The sequence below is a fragment of the Anser cygnoides genome, chromosome 10 (genome assembly GCF_040182565.1).
Source record: "Anser cygnoides isolate HZ-2024a breed goose chromosome 10, Taihu_goose_T2T_genome, whole genome shotgun sequence".
NCBI classification, from domain to species: domain Eukaryota; kingdom Metazoa; phylum Chordata; class Aves; order Anseriformes; family Anatidae; genus Anser; species Anser cygnoides.
This window is the reverse complement of record NC_089882.1, coordinates 19953693-19969031: the sequence shown is the minus strand read 5'-3', so window position 1 is coordinate 19969031 and position 15339 is coordinate 19953693. Positions and strand designations below refer to the sequence as shown.

General features: G+C 35.6%; 1 protein-coding gene across 1 annotated transcript in view; it reads right to left on the bottom strand.

Moving 5' to 3' along the window:
* SLC6A11 (solute carrier family 6 member 11) overlaps positions 1 to 15339 on the bottom strand; it is a 93858-nt gene that overhangs the window by 64967 nt on the left and 13552 nt on the right. Inside the window, exon 6 of the mRNA XM_013187775.3 lies at positions 6830 to 6962. Within this exon, the coding sequence (XP_013043229.1) occupies positions 6830 to 6962 (133 nt within the window). The remainder of the gene's footprint in view (positions 1 to 6829; positions 6963 to 15339) is intronic.

Here is a 15339-nt window from a genome sequence, read left to right as displayed (position 1 = left end):
CATTGGCCATCTTATGTACTCATTATAAATGATCTTACAGTTTCCAGTGATTCCTTCCTGTTCATCACTTTTCACAGATTAACAATAATATCAAAACTACATACAAAAGCATTTTCCTGTTTTTGTTGATAGGTCTATGTCAAGACAGTCCAGGCAATCTGACCACACATTACTGTTTTCTCCTGTCTCTGGTCTTTTAACACATAAAATAGACTTTCATATAATTTCTTGACAATTTACCCTTAAATGGTCCTTCACTGTGTCCAACTCAGTAAATCAGACTAATCAGTTGAAATAATTAAGGAGTAAGGAACAGCACAGCATTGTGAAGGAGAAGTGCTATGCAGTTACAAAATCAATTTCACAAAGTCCAGCTTAAGACCCTCATACACTTTATACGTAAAGCTTAGGTAAAACACTCAAGCCAGGAAATATCTGAGGGTCTATATGGAATCCAACCAAGTTTGCCTAGCATATTATTTAGAATGAGACAGACTTCTACCAGAACTATTAAGCAGAAAAAAAAAAAAGAAAAAAGAAAAGAAACACAACTGTGGAGAACTTTACAGGTTAATAGACAATGCACTTACACAGGAAACAGAAAGAAAACAATAGCCTAAGAGTAAAATAAATTATGTCATTGCTTACATGCATTCAACCCAATATACTGCTTACCTGTGGTAGGTAAAACAGTATTGCTGTTCCCTTAGGAAAAGAACGTTTTTGGCTTTGCTAAGCGTTTATAACTTTTCCAAGGATATTATGGTAGATCATGAAATATTTGAATGAATAACAGAAATCGCAATTAAGAAAATTCAGAATGCCTCATACTTTTATGTTAATATGTGATAACTCCATCATCAGAAAAGCTTCTAAAGGAATGTCTAATCATTTGCAATGATGAATTGCAGATGATTTTATTAACCAAACAGTATCCTTTTTAGAGATGTAATGGATAATATGAGGCTATCCAATGATAAATTAAGACAAAAGACATAAATGTTTCATGAGGAGATGCTGTGTAATCATTATTCTATTATTTCAGGTTTTGACTTGCAGTACTATTTAATCAAGCATCTTAGACAACTCATGTTTATGCAGAGAGGGTATCTATATCAGTGCTTATTCTTACATAGCACTTAGATGTGTGAGCACAGCCATACCCTTCAGCCATGCTTTCTGTGCTATGGTTAATGGAGTACCTGAAGAGTGAAAGTTATAAACAGAACCATAAAAATATCTTCTAACATGTTTTCAAGTCAAAGCTTGATGAGATGGTGTACAAGACATTAAAAGTTGATTATGATAAAAACAAACAAACAACAACAAAAAACAAGCAAATTCGTTTTAGAGCACCAACCACAGCTTTTTCCAGGACACTCAGCCTTGTAGCTCCATGTCTACCCCTCTAGATTATTTTGAAGACACTTGATACCTATGAAAGACTTGATCCTTTTTGCAAGTCCTTATGCTAACTCAGGACAACATCCCTGGCCTTAACTTTCTGCATCAGCTTCTGTTTTCATTAGTCTCCCCTTATGTTGTAATTTTAAGGTATAACAAGTGGAAAAACAGCATAAACTCTACACACTCTAAAATCAGGATGACGTTGAACTTCAGGGAACTCAACACAAAGGATAGGAAGGGATCAAAAAATCCAGAAGCTAGAATCAGAGAAAATAATATTCAGTGATTATTAAATCCTGTCTCTGTAATACATGAATTAGTTCTGAAAAAAAAATGAAGAACAGTTTCTTATGAGATTTATCTTTCTTCCAGATGATCCTGAAGGTCTATGAGAAAGTTTTCTTAACACTTACAGGCTAAGGATTAAAGTGAAGTACAAAATTATACAGAAGAATTTTCTTTTGGGGTTTGACTACAGATGAATAACAGAAGTAGGTTCTTTATAATAATCAAAATAATGTGGATTCATTCAGGAAGACTAAAATACACGAGTCTTGATCTCAGTGGTCATACAAGCAGTATGACAAATACTAAATAACTCCAAAATCTTGAAGGTATGCAACAATATTCTCATTTTAACTCCTCCTATCGGAAAATGCTGACTGCATGTTGACTCAGATAAAACGATGAAACCTGCCCTACAGTAGACTATTTTATTTTTTTAGTTAAATGATGTTTCCCAGACCAAAAGCAATTTTCCTTCAGCTATCCACTTTTTTTTTTTAGTTGGTATTGCCCAGACAAATTATATCAGCCATATGCTATAGGAAGCAATCACACTTATTGGTGTGATTTATGGAGGATTTCAGTACACAAACTGGAGTGAATTGTAAATCTGAATATAGTTTACTATTTTGTAAGCAACATAGGCTTTTCAGTTGTTTGCTTTCTGTAATCAAATCATACTTTAATAATGCATTCTATTGCTGTTTTTGTTGTGTAGGCTCTATATAAAAATAACCAGTAGCAAGTCAAAAGCAAAGAAAAAAATGGCGGGGTACAAATTCTTATGGCAATCATACTTGTAACATTACATATATTTTGCAAAACAAAACTGTCTTTTTAGTAATGTTTATCTGTGATATTACCCTTTGGCAGACCCATCGAAGTATTCAGAAGATTTTACATTGTTCATTCATTAAACACAACTTTTTGCAGTAAGACTGAAAGGGTCTTGACATGATTTTCCCAGAAACATAAATATAGTTCAATATGAACAAGGGCAGCTTATCACATTTATTACACATTGAATACTTACTGTCTAAGCCAGCCTTTGAATCAAAATCTATTACTCATTAGTTTAGTTGTTTCCTTTTTACACCGAGTTTTGCTTTTCTCTTTGTGGTTTGCTTTCAAACATCAGGTAACATACTTAAAAATGCAAAGCAGCAGGTGTAGTAAAATGTTCTAATACTTGAAAATGACAGTAAGACTGAAGGTTGCATTTTAACCCTTCTGATTCAACCTTTAATCATCAGTGGGCAGAAGTAGTGCTCTTTTATATAGCACAGAGAACAGAAGCATTTCATGCAAAGGTATTATAAAGACATAAGCAAGGTTAATAAGTTGTTCCATGGCTGGGTGACATACTATGTGCTGATTAGCTGCCACTCCCGTTCATGAATAGGCTAGTAATGCTGACTAGGAAAGAAAGACTCAAGAAGAAAACAAGATAGGTTTTTGGATTAGTATAGAAATCTTTTCAAGTTATTCTCTATGCAAGAAAAACTGCTGGTACTCAAGTCCATTACTAACACAAGTGATAAAAAATGTATTTTAATCAGGAGTGGATGATAGAAATATAACAAGCTAAGCAAAGAAATATATAATTCAGTAACAAAGATTGGAATGAACACTGCATGTAGGAAAGTAGTAATTAATACATGATTAATGTCATAAGGACAATTAAATATTGAAACAGGTTGCCACGAAATGTGAAATATCTGGTGTTGGAGATGTTTAAGATGCAGCTAGACAAAGCACTAAGCAAACTGGTCTGAATTCAGTTTTGATCCTGCTTTGACCAAGAGGTTGGACAAAGGGCTTCCCAAGGTCCTTTCCAATCTGTACAATGTTGTGACACTATAAATCTGTGTACCTGAAGGGGTTCCAAAACAGTATCAGCTCCAAACAGGGATAGGTTGATGCATTCAAAAAGCAAGCAATTCTTGAACAGAAAAGGAATAGACAAATAAGAGAGTACCTTTATATGACTTAGTCTACCAGCCTCCTGACTTCAAAAGAAATTGTGCAGATCTTGCTACAAATTAGAAGTCACTATGAGCTCAAAGGAATGACCACAATCTGATAAAACTGTTGTACTCCCATTAAAAAAAAAAAAGATTAGGATTACTTCCTTCAGTAAGGATTATATGAAGAATATATTAGGAATTTCTGATGTCCCTTTCTCAAAGTTTAAAGCACAATGACATTTAGTTAAATTAACAAATGGATAGTCAAGATCCAAAAAAGAATTGGTTTCCTCTTCATTGCTACATGAAGATTTCATGAATGTGTTATGAAGATCAAAAATTAGGAAGACTTAGTTATTATATAGGTATATACATTACGCAAAAGGGATGAGTTTCAAGAACTGTAAAGGTAAAAGGCTGAAACACCTCATCAACAGTGTTACAAGCACTTCATTTGGAGTTAAGCTTTATGTTAGATTTAATACTTTTAGTATCTTAAAAAGTTAAATATTCATAATCTGAGGAGATGAATTCTGTGTTAGTGATAGTTGGCAGAATGATGGTTTTATTCGATGACAGCTTTTAATGCTTGGATTTTTTTTTCCCCACCATGCATTTGGATGCAGAGTAAAAAGAGGAAGGAGTAAACTAAGCTCTTGAATATTTCACAGAACACAGTTGGATGAAGACAGTACATCTTTCTCTCTCTCTCCTCCTCCATTTTCTGTTTCTTTTTCCCCTATCCTCTTTCTCTCCAGCTATTCTGTTTCTCCGAAAACATTTCCAAAAGTAATAAAACTTTAAGTCAAAATAGAAATTTTCTTAGTTTTATTTCATTGAAATCATTCAATCCAACTCAAGTCTATAGGAAATTTAGCAGCCTAGCCTAAAAAAATTTTTTATTATAACAAAAATCTAGAAGAAAATCTTAAATGTTTCCTAGAAATAAGCACATAATAAATTCAAACTAGTGTGAAAGACTATGTTTAAATGTGCTTAAATATGAATTTTTAAAACACCATTTTATCAGAAATAGAAACTGTAGCTCAGAAGACTGCTTTGCCTTCTCTCTTTCTGAGCATTTTAATCTTTTCTTGCATCCATATTTGACTGCTATCTCTGTGCTTAGATGGTCTCAAGAGGCAATGAGATGGCACAGTTTCCAGTGACCTTGGCTGTAATAAGAGGCAAGAACATTAAAATTCTGAAACAAATCTGAAAAGGGAATCTAAGTAAGAAAAAAAAAAAGTATCACTGCAATCAGTTGCAATATCACACATTCATCAGGTAAAAGGTTCTCCTTACTAATTACAGGAGCAGAAATGGAAAAAGAAAGGATCAACATGGGCTATGCAAGAACCTTACTAAATGTTCCTCAGGAAGCAACAGATCCTCTGCATAGGCAAATTGCTGAAGAGCACAATGTGGTCTTCCTCAGTGTGAGGAACACAGGAATCTACCAGTTAGTTGACTTACTTATGATTTTGGAGACAGAAGTGCTGCTCATGATAAACCAATCCAAGTAGTGTAAATATGTGATAAGCCTACTTCTTACAGGACCCCTTGAGACCAATGCAGCTGAGTACTGAGCACTGATTTCATTTTCTTTCCATTTCTTTTGGAAGACTGCTAGTTATTTCTGTGTACCTGAAAAGCTTATCATCCCATTCAAAGTGGGCAAGACACTTCTCTATCTCAGGATGCTTTGCCTAAACTCATCAGAAAGGCAGTTATCAAAATGAAACCGAAATATAATAAAATAAATGTGTTCCACTTACTAGTAAGCTGTGAATTTAGTTAAGCTATCAGGAAAAAAAGGTCAGATTCACTTTAATTACTTTCAAATGAGAGACCTTTTTCTGAGGAAGTGGTATAAGCTGAAGGAATCTCATATAACATGTATATGGAGAATTATAAAAATCTGAATGTAAATCACAGAAATGCAGAAACATAAAATATGTCCCCACTGAGATCAATAGAGACTCTTCCTATTAGCAAATTATTTCTGCCAATGCTATTTTTCTTAAGTATTCTATGCAGTTTTGCACAAACTTGCATTCTTGCACATGTGTATTCACAATACATGTTTTTCCTCCACCCTTGGGACAAGATTATTCTATGGTAGAATAGATCTCCATCTTCAGATATTCTTTCTGACAGAAAAAAAAATAGTTTTGCTCAGCTTCATTTCTTTGCCATCAGTTGTAGCTCTACACCACTTTTGTATCTCCCTTGAGTGCATACTTCAAAGACATATGGACATTTATTTTGTCATTCCCTTATCTCACCTTTGCTTCTCTATATTTTTGTCTTCATTTTTTTTCCTCTTTCCTCTAAACTATTTGTTCTTGTATGTATCTCTAGACAGCCTCTCTCAGCATCTTTCAAGCAGTGACTTGATGAAAGTAGGGCTGCATAAATCCATGTGTGCAAATACTTAGATGAAAAATGCACTACCAGATTGACTGACAGAGTTGGTAAATACAGACAGAAGTCCCATGACTTCCTTAGGCTGTGAAGTAGAGTCGCTCTGTTAGGTATCCAGTATTCATTCACTCAACAACTTACAAGAATACTGGATTTTTATTTATTATTTTTTCCTAATATGGCTATCTTCATGTCTGTTTTGTTGTTGTCGTTTTCCATTATTTCTGCTTTTGGTGATCCATTTGAACTTGTTTACATCTGCATTATTGTAGCTTCCTTATGTTTCTGAATGCTCTCAGTTTATCTGTGTAATTTGTTTGCGTCACTGAGAGTTTCAACTCCTTTGAGTTTAGGGACAAATTCAAAATTTTATACCTTGTGCACAGAAATCAACACAACACATTCTTGATTCCATAGTTCAAGGAATGGCCTCTAGAGGAGTCTGCTAAGTTAATAACAATACAACTACTAAAACAACATCATCAACAACAAAAAACAGCCTCATGTAACAGAGTTAGTGAAAATGAAAATCATTAAAACCAAGGGGAACAAAACAATAAAAAGTAGGACTGATTCTTAGCTACTTAGTATTGCACTCTATGTACTCCCAAGTACAGATACTTACAGCAATGCAAGATTCATTTAAAATCCTACAATTATGATTTAAACACATGTAAATGACAACACACAGGTTTAGAGCAGTAGAGTCATAATTCAGCTGATGTGCAGAATTTTAACCCTACCTTTCCAGTTGACTTTGTTCCTTTCCAAATGCAAAAATAGCAGATAGTCCAAGCAGCGAGGAGGCACAGGGCAAGTTCCCAGCGAAGATTCCCAATATGTTCAATCCCATCAGATATAGCTAGCACCCTGCGTCTACCAAAAGGGGAAGAAAAAAAAAAAAGGATAATACTGGAGCAAAATAGTACTACATATAAAACACTGAGCTAAAACCAAGTCTTCTTCAATGAAGGAGACTCCTGGTTACTAACTAGTGAGTATGCATCAGGCTAAGAGAAAAGACACAGAAGAGAAAGTATTGGAATATTTTCAGTGGGTTTTACATCAGGCTAAAAACAAACAAATGATTGATTTTCCCAGGTCAGTGACAAAAATCAACAAGATTTAAAAATAGATTCAGCATGGAAAGCTTTTGTACAAAGTGAAAGTCAGAGACAAAAATAAAAAAAAAAAACTAAGTGCTCTGAATCAACAGATATACATAAGCCCAAAACAAAACACTTCAAGAGTAAATGTTTTTTCAGTTTTACTGTTTTTCCAGTAATATATATTTGAGTTTTAACCTTTACTTTTACCTTGTAACATTTATTTTCATGAATTAGACTAACACCATAATCCACACCAGTTCTCAAAGTAATCCATTCCAGCAGCTGGTCACTTGAACCATTATGCTGTTCTTCTCTAGTGGCTTAACAACATCTTAATAAATAAATGTTATTAACATCTATCTATCTCATGGCTAGAATGTTTCACACACTAAAAAGCAACTATGTATTACAAACACAAGTCTCAGTGAAGACTTAAGAAGAGAATGTTTTAAAGCAACCGTTTTCTGGAAGCTGTCTACAGAAAGTAAATGCTCAGTCTTTCCTGAATGTTCTGTGAGAAGTCTCAAACAGCAGAGACACCTACCCTACCCATCCAAAAACCCTGGCTGGATTCTTTTGAAAAGAGTGGCATAGAAAGTAAATGGCAAATTAATGGCCTCTAAACAATTAGACCTGCTGCTCCCATTTAAGAAAGACACATGGTGCCAATCAACCTGAACTGTTAGCACAGTAATGAGTATTTAAATATACAAAAGTACTTTAAATCACTTTGTCCTTTCTCTGTTCATGCAGAACAAAGGTTTAATGTTTCCCTTAGAAAGAAAGCAGCAACAAGTCCAGAACATACAATTAAACTATAAGATATAATGCAGCCAAAGAATACATCCAATGAAGAGAAAGTCTTGCTCAGAGGGTAGCAGTGATTTCCTCAGCAGGCACAACACAGCTCTCCTTAGTGCCAGGGCCTTAGCTCTCCTGCTGAAACTGGCAGAAACAGCAGCAGCGGCAGATTTTGAAAGCAGGAGGCATTCAGAACTTGAAATTCGTCTCACAAAACCACAGTTCAGCCTGACTGTGGACACCCTTGTATCTGCCCTTATTCTTTTATTATTCAACATAAATTAATCAAAAAGGGGGAGCATTTTAAAAAATGCATGATTCTCCCCTGAATTCAAGAAGTGAGGCTGATATATTCAGTGGTCAGAGATGACAGAGTTGATCACAGCTTCTTGTTCCTCAGCAGCCCAACTTCTATCTAAAAACTGCCACAACCTTGAATAAATCACCCAGACAGGAGAAAAAGAAATAGCACAGTTGTCTTCCTCATCTCTAAACATTAGAAGACCCTTGAACTACCTTATTCTCCTCAGATCTTAATGTAGATAAAGAACTGTAAAATGACATTAAAAGTGATACTCTGCAGTTTAGAATTACAGGCATTAAAAAATATGTAAATAAATAAGAAGTTCTATAGTAAGATGCCCAGGAACAGCCACATCTGTGAAGGCCTGCACCAGCGTTTCATCACTTGTGACAGTACTTGATAAAGCAGAGCAGAAAGAAAGGGTAATTTATGTGCACAGTATAAATTAACCAGATTGTGATGGGAAGAGTTTGCAAGTACCTCATGGTCATTATAAGCAGAATCAGTTTTATTAGAGGGCCTCAGCGTCACCCTAAGAAATCCCTGATATAAACTATGTGGTCCTGTAAAAGGAGATAGTGGGATCCCCAGACAGCCTGCAAAATCCTAGGGATTTTATATTCTGAATTATCAAATGATATTACAACTCAAAATGAAAAATAGTAATTTTTATGAGCCAAAAGTGCCCCACTTGGGTAACTACACAAGCTTGACAGTTACAGGGAAGCCATGGGAGATAACTAAGCTGAATTACATAACTAAATTATTGAGAATCAGAAACCTAAATTAAGGGATGACTTCCAGATATTTCTTTATGATAAAACTTTTTAGTTGTCAAATCTGGCATATCCCCCAGGAGATATTAGGATCTCATTGGCCATATCATTTAGCAGAGGTGCATGCCAGACATACTGTAAAAAAGCATATATACTATATATATATGTATAACATATATACAATATATTATAAAACTTACTATTAAAAAACAACACACATCCAGTAAATGTCTCTGTAATTTTGCTTTTCAAATTCTGCATGCTTTCCAGTAGGAAACATGCACGTCTGTCCTTAACAACACTTCAAAAAGTGCTGTTCAGTTCAAAAACCTGAACTCTTCAGATAGAGTCTGAAGACTTATTTTCACTAGAAGAAAAAAAAAAAAGCCCAAGAACCTAGAGAACCACTGTAGCTGCAAGGTACAAACAATGATGTAGCTGGGGGTAACCATTTGAATTACTACAGAATTTAAGATCACTGCTTATTATGCACCATTTTAACCATAGTAACTTTGAGTATACTGTGTGAGTTTGCTGCCAACAACTTAAGACTGCGTGAAATTTTGCTGTAAAAATTATTTGGCTTGCACAGAGATCTGAAGATAGAAATCATCAAGTATTGTTATATGTCAAAAATATGTTAAAACAGAAAATGATTAGAGTTTGAAAAGACTTCTTGTGGGTCTTGAGTTTGTTTTTGTTTTTCTGTTTCTTATACACAGCAGTTCAATTTCATGAACTGCCAGTAGCCCGGGAAAGAAGCCAGGAGACTGGTGGCATTTCAACATCTTGAACACAGTGCTGAGGAAATAAACTTCATCTGCATTAGGGTTAACTTGGAACTCGAAGGTGAAGTCAAAGCCGAGTAAGGTTTTGCTACCACTGATTTGAAAAACAAAATCTACATAGGATATAGTGCCTGTAAATGGAAAATTAAGGTCTCTTTTTTTTTTTTTGAATTTAATCCACAGTGTATTCGTAATGTGTATCACACTCAAAGACACATTACATGTTTGAAGGCTTCGCTATGTCTTTCTACACATACATAACTTGAGTAACTGTTATTGAAGGAATAGCTTTCCTTTCCTTTCCACACATAACAAAAAGAAATGACAGAAGTTGATAGACTTGAATAAATAAAAGATAAATGTAAGTGGAATAATAGGACTTAACTGAAGTTCAGAATTCTTTGTATTTCCTGTTACGTGCCAGAAAAGCTGATGGTTGGTCACAACGGCATTTAAAACTGACAATCAAATCTTGGCTACATGGCTAATTATGACTACAGAGTGGTTTCATTGTGGTTACAGCTTATAGTACCAAATACTATAATCCAAATACATACAGTTCATGTTGAATCAAAATAGAATTGTAGATAAAACAAGGACGGAGTGGGGAAGAAAGAACAAAGCCATAGAAAAATTTCAGCATACGTTCAGTAGACATAAAATAACGTCCTCAGTAAGTAACAAGACAGTATTCTATGACCTTTTGCTACCTAAATTCCAGGAACGTACTGTTGCTAATGGTAACCTCTCTTCTTTCAATTGACATCATTGTACATATATGTCCTAGCAAAATTTGGAAAAATAAAGATCAGTAAGTATTACATATTTATTGAAAATGCTTTTGCTTGTGAATTTACTCAAACAATTTTTGATTTAGCAGCTCAGCGATCCTAAAGAAAGAAGGAACCTTCTCTTGCTAGAATTGCTGCAGACAGGCATATTATGAGATAACTGTTACTTCTGACTACTCACAGTAGAAAAATAACCTTTGCATCCACAACTGAAAAGTAAGAGTTTGAAAGCTTTAGCTTCTACAAGTGCACTCTTTTGGGACACAGCAACAACAGCACTACACTTCCCATGGGCTGGGAGAGCACTTTTCCTGGGAAAGGGCATCTTTATTAAAGTGTTCCAATGTGCAGGGCTGCAGCAAACTCTTGAAAATAAAAAGGATTAACTGCTACCATGCACAGTTGAAAGGAATGTACCAAGGTAATCATTGCATTATTTTATGATTTGGAAAGTTGAAGAAAAGACTCAATCTATTTGAGGAAAGTTCCTTCATGTTCCCTCCCTGATTTAGAGCAGTGTCCAAGACATTCTTCTTTTACAAAATAAATAAATAAGTCAGAGAAAGCAGCCTCCCAGGGTCACTTCTCTTTCAGTATCTGTTCAGCCAGGAACAGGCAATGATATCTACATACTCTGCACCAGACTCTGTCCTCAGCACATTTTGTGTGGAATGAAAGAAAAAAGAAGCCACTAAGCAGCAGTGGTGCTGCTGTGGAGTAGCCTTTCTGGCTACTGGTATGCTCCATGTTTTGGTATGCTCCTTTCACACCTGCAGATTTTTCAGACCTGGTTTATATTTACCTTGTGAACCTTTTTACTGAGCTCTTTGTGCAAAAAAAAAAACAGTCTTGAGCAGCAGTAGCACACAGCTTTTTCACCAGTTCAGAAGTATCATTATCTCTCAGACATACTCTATTCCTATGCTAAAGTAAGTTTTCCATCCAAAGATGTTTTCATTGCACTGTCTACAGTTAATATTCTTTAACTTCTGTGAAAATGTATTGTTTTGAGTATTTCTTACCTAAATGCACTTGAGTATTGTGTGCAAGTAAACAGTTGCTGACACGCAGACTTGAGCAGATACTAACTTGATTCTGAAACCAGTGGCATTCAAATTCCATGTACCAGGATCCTTCGTGGATACCTGAACCGCAAGGCCAGATAGCTACCAGTATCCAAGGCTCTGGCAAACATCTGCTTGAAGACAATCACACAGTGGACTGTTGCACTGTCAGATGCTTATTCAGGTAGTTAACCACCACAAAGTCAGCCTCCTTTGGAAGAATCATAGTGACTGCAGTACTTCCAGACACACTGGAAGGCTGAGATGTTTTCCGTGGACACACGGATAAGTAAAGCAGCATTCTTTTTGTCACAGAGATCAGAGGAAGCTGCTTATCTAACAAAGAGTACTTGTGACACATTATTTATTGATGAGAGTGTGGCCAACGCTCATCAATAAATAGGAATAACTATATTATATAACTATAAGAATAACTTTGAAACAACTATTTTGAGTTGTTTCCCCACCAGCAATATTCATTCTCCATTGTCTGAGTCACTTCACTTTTCCCATTATCTTATGTAGAGAATCTTAAAAACTGAATACTGCAGCTCACTTGACCCTTTGACCTTCCTAGGCAGCAACATTGGGAGTTCTTGCCCGAATCAGTGCTTCATCAGCCTCTTTCCTCAGCTCTTACAATTGGAATGAGCTTTAAGGGATCTCTGAGTGACTGAAATTGCTCTTTTGGTTCTATTAAAACACTAAACTCTACTGTACAGCACAGAAGCTTTTCTGTCCAGCAATATCTTTTGGAGATTTGCAGCATTTTGTTATGGTTGTCTAATCTGTGCTAATTGCTGTCTAATTTGGAAGAGAGGCTGATCCATCAATCTGGATTGCATCATTCAAAGGTGGAAAAAGGAACAGTCTAGGAAGAACAAAAGCTTTTGAAAGTATGTGAGTGAGCAAGATTGAAAGAAAAAATGCTTATTTCTAATAATAACATATAAATGTACAGCCAGCGGTATTTCAGAGAAGACTCCATGCTTGGTTTAGTAGTTCCTGTTTACCAACTGGACACACTAAAACTCTCGAGGTAAGGGATAATGGCTAATAGAATGCAAGTTAACCAAAATTACACGCTTCCCACCTTTCTATGAATATAGAATGGTTTTCTCTCGTAACGAGAGCAAAACAGAATTAAGCAGGAAATATAAGATACTAAAGATGTAAGACAGTATTCTCCACTGCCTTAGATACTACCATGATAGACTTTTTACAGAATATACTAAATGTTAAACGATATAAAACCCCATGAAACCAAAAGGCTAGCAGTTTAGCTGGTAAAATTCATGCAACTTTACTTAAAAATATGTATTATAAAAGACCACAGAGAAACTCACACAGAAAACACATGGAAATATCACACACATTTAAGAACTTGCCTAGCTTACTGTACACACTCTGCCCTATATATTCGCACAGCTTTTAGAAGATAATAAAAACCCACTATAAAATTCTGTTAAACTAAGAATTCTCTTATGAAAAAACATTTAACTTTACGTCTGGCTTTCTGAAAGCAGCAGACAGGTAATTCCCAGTGGTCACATCAGTGAGAATTCCACAGCTAGAGCATTATGCACGGCTCTAAAATATTTACCTCTTACAGCGTATTTTCTGTGACCTACACATATCAGAATGAATTATTCCTAGTTGAGCCACATTTGCTGCTGCTCAGCCTAGTTCTTTCCTCTTGAAGTCCTGAGAGGGTTGTACGTTGTATATTCATTATCCACTTTTCACATTTCTTATCTGTTAAAAAGATTAAACTCCACTCAGCAGACTTCTCTAAAATTTCTAGTTTCTGTTTGCAAATAACAAGTATTTCTTATGTTAACCAATGTCACATTAAAGTCAGTACTTATCTGAATACAATGTGACACCACTTAACAACTACTGTGCATATCAATAAAAAAATCTGCGTTTTTTGTATATGTATGTGTACTTATAGCTAGAGAAAGATTGCAATATACAAACCCTGCACAACCCACTTATCCTCCAGCTATTCCTGACCTATTTTCCTTCAACCTGTTTCACTGAAGTCACGGCAACTTCTTCTTAGCCAAGTCTGAGAGTTTAATCCTATCAAATGGCTTCTTTTGTATCATTCCACTCACCTCTGCTCTATAGTTTCTTGGTACTCTCTCAACATATCCAATAACTCTTTCAGTCTTTGTGCAGTTTTTCCCCTACTCGACCTACTCCTCTCTGAAGAAGTCATGCAGTGATAAAAAAAAAATCGCCTTTTTATTCACCTTCAGAGTGATGTAAATTAGTTCAGCATTCAGGCTGCAGCAGCTGTGAAATGAAAGTACCTAGAAGAAATGTAAGTCAGCCTGGTTGTTCTCAAAAAATTCTGTTGAACCTCTTAGGCAGTCTGTAGACTTGTACTCAGCTGTTCACTTTTAAGTGTTCATATAATGAGAGCTACAGACCACAGAAAAAAATTTAGAAACATTCCATGATTTTGTGAAATAGTCCTTCATAAGTTCTTGGCTACAAACTCATGCAATAGATGAGTGATGGTAAACTCTCACCTCTTCCCCCTGGAATATGCAAGTATAAAACTTCCCTGAAAGGCCAAAAGAAATCATTCTCTCAACATATTTCTCATATGCACTGGCCCTGCACTAATTCCTAGTAGAAAAAAAAAAAAAAAAAAAAAAACAAGGGACACAACGCAGCGAAAGTGTAGCTTGTAAGTCAATAGAGAAAAATAATATTGTGAATGGTCAGGAGCTATTTGGGGAGATCCTGAGTCCACATTTACAACTACTGACTCTTCATAAACTAGCACCATCCTCTTGCAACTTACAATTCTTAATTAAATTGAAATGAAAAATTAAGCCAGTAGAATTTATTTATTAACTAAAAACAATAGTTTTTTTATGATTTCAATTCTGCTGACTATCTGTGGAAGGGACTTCAGGAGAGTATCAGTTATCTCCCTTTCTGAACAGCAGGACAACTGTGCCTACATGATTGTTTAAAGGCCTGCACTGACTGATATTCTGCAATCTATAGGCAATCCCAAGCAATTTCTAATGAGTCTTCCTCAGGAAATCCTCCTGACATAGAAACTCAATTTCCTTACTCGCACATTAGAATATAATGGGAAAGAGTGAAAAGCCTACCAACTTCTTTTCCTGTTTATTAGCTACATTCTTTTTTCCTCCCACATCAAGAGCATCCATCCTTTAAGAATTTAAATTGACTAAAAAAACTAAGCAAGTATGACTTGTACATGAGAAAGGCAGGACTGGATGTAATCCTGGGGAAGGATACTAAACTGGATAGTTGTGGTACGGGTGCCAGGAAGGCACTAGCTATAGACAAAGGAAAAACAAATCAGCTGAGGAGTTAAGGTAAGAACTGAAATAGCTCACCAATGTCCCAGAAGCATGCTAACGTTTAGGTTCCATCTGAAATGATTTGTCCATGTCCACACTTAAGATTAGAAAACTGAGAGAGAAAGGATTTCCCTCTATTCAGCACTGGTGAGGCCACACCTGACCTATGGCATCCAGTTCTGGGCTCTTCAGTATAAGACATACATGAAGCTACTAGAGAGAGTCCAACAAACAGCATCATAGATAATTAAGTGACTGGAGCACCTC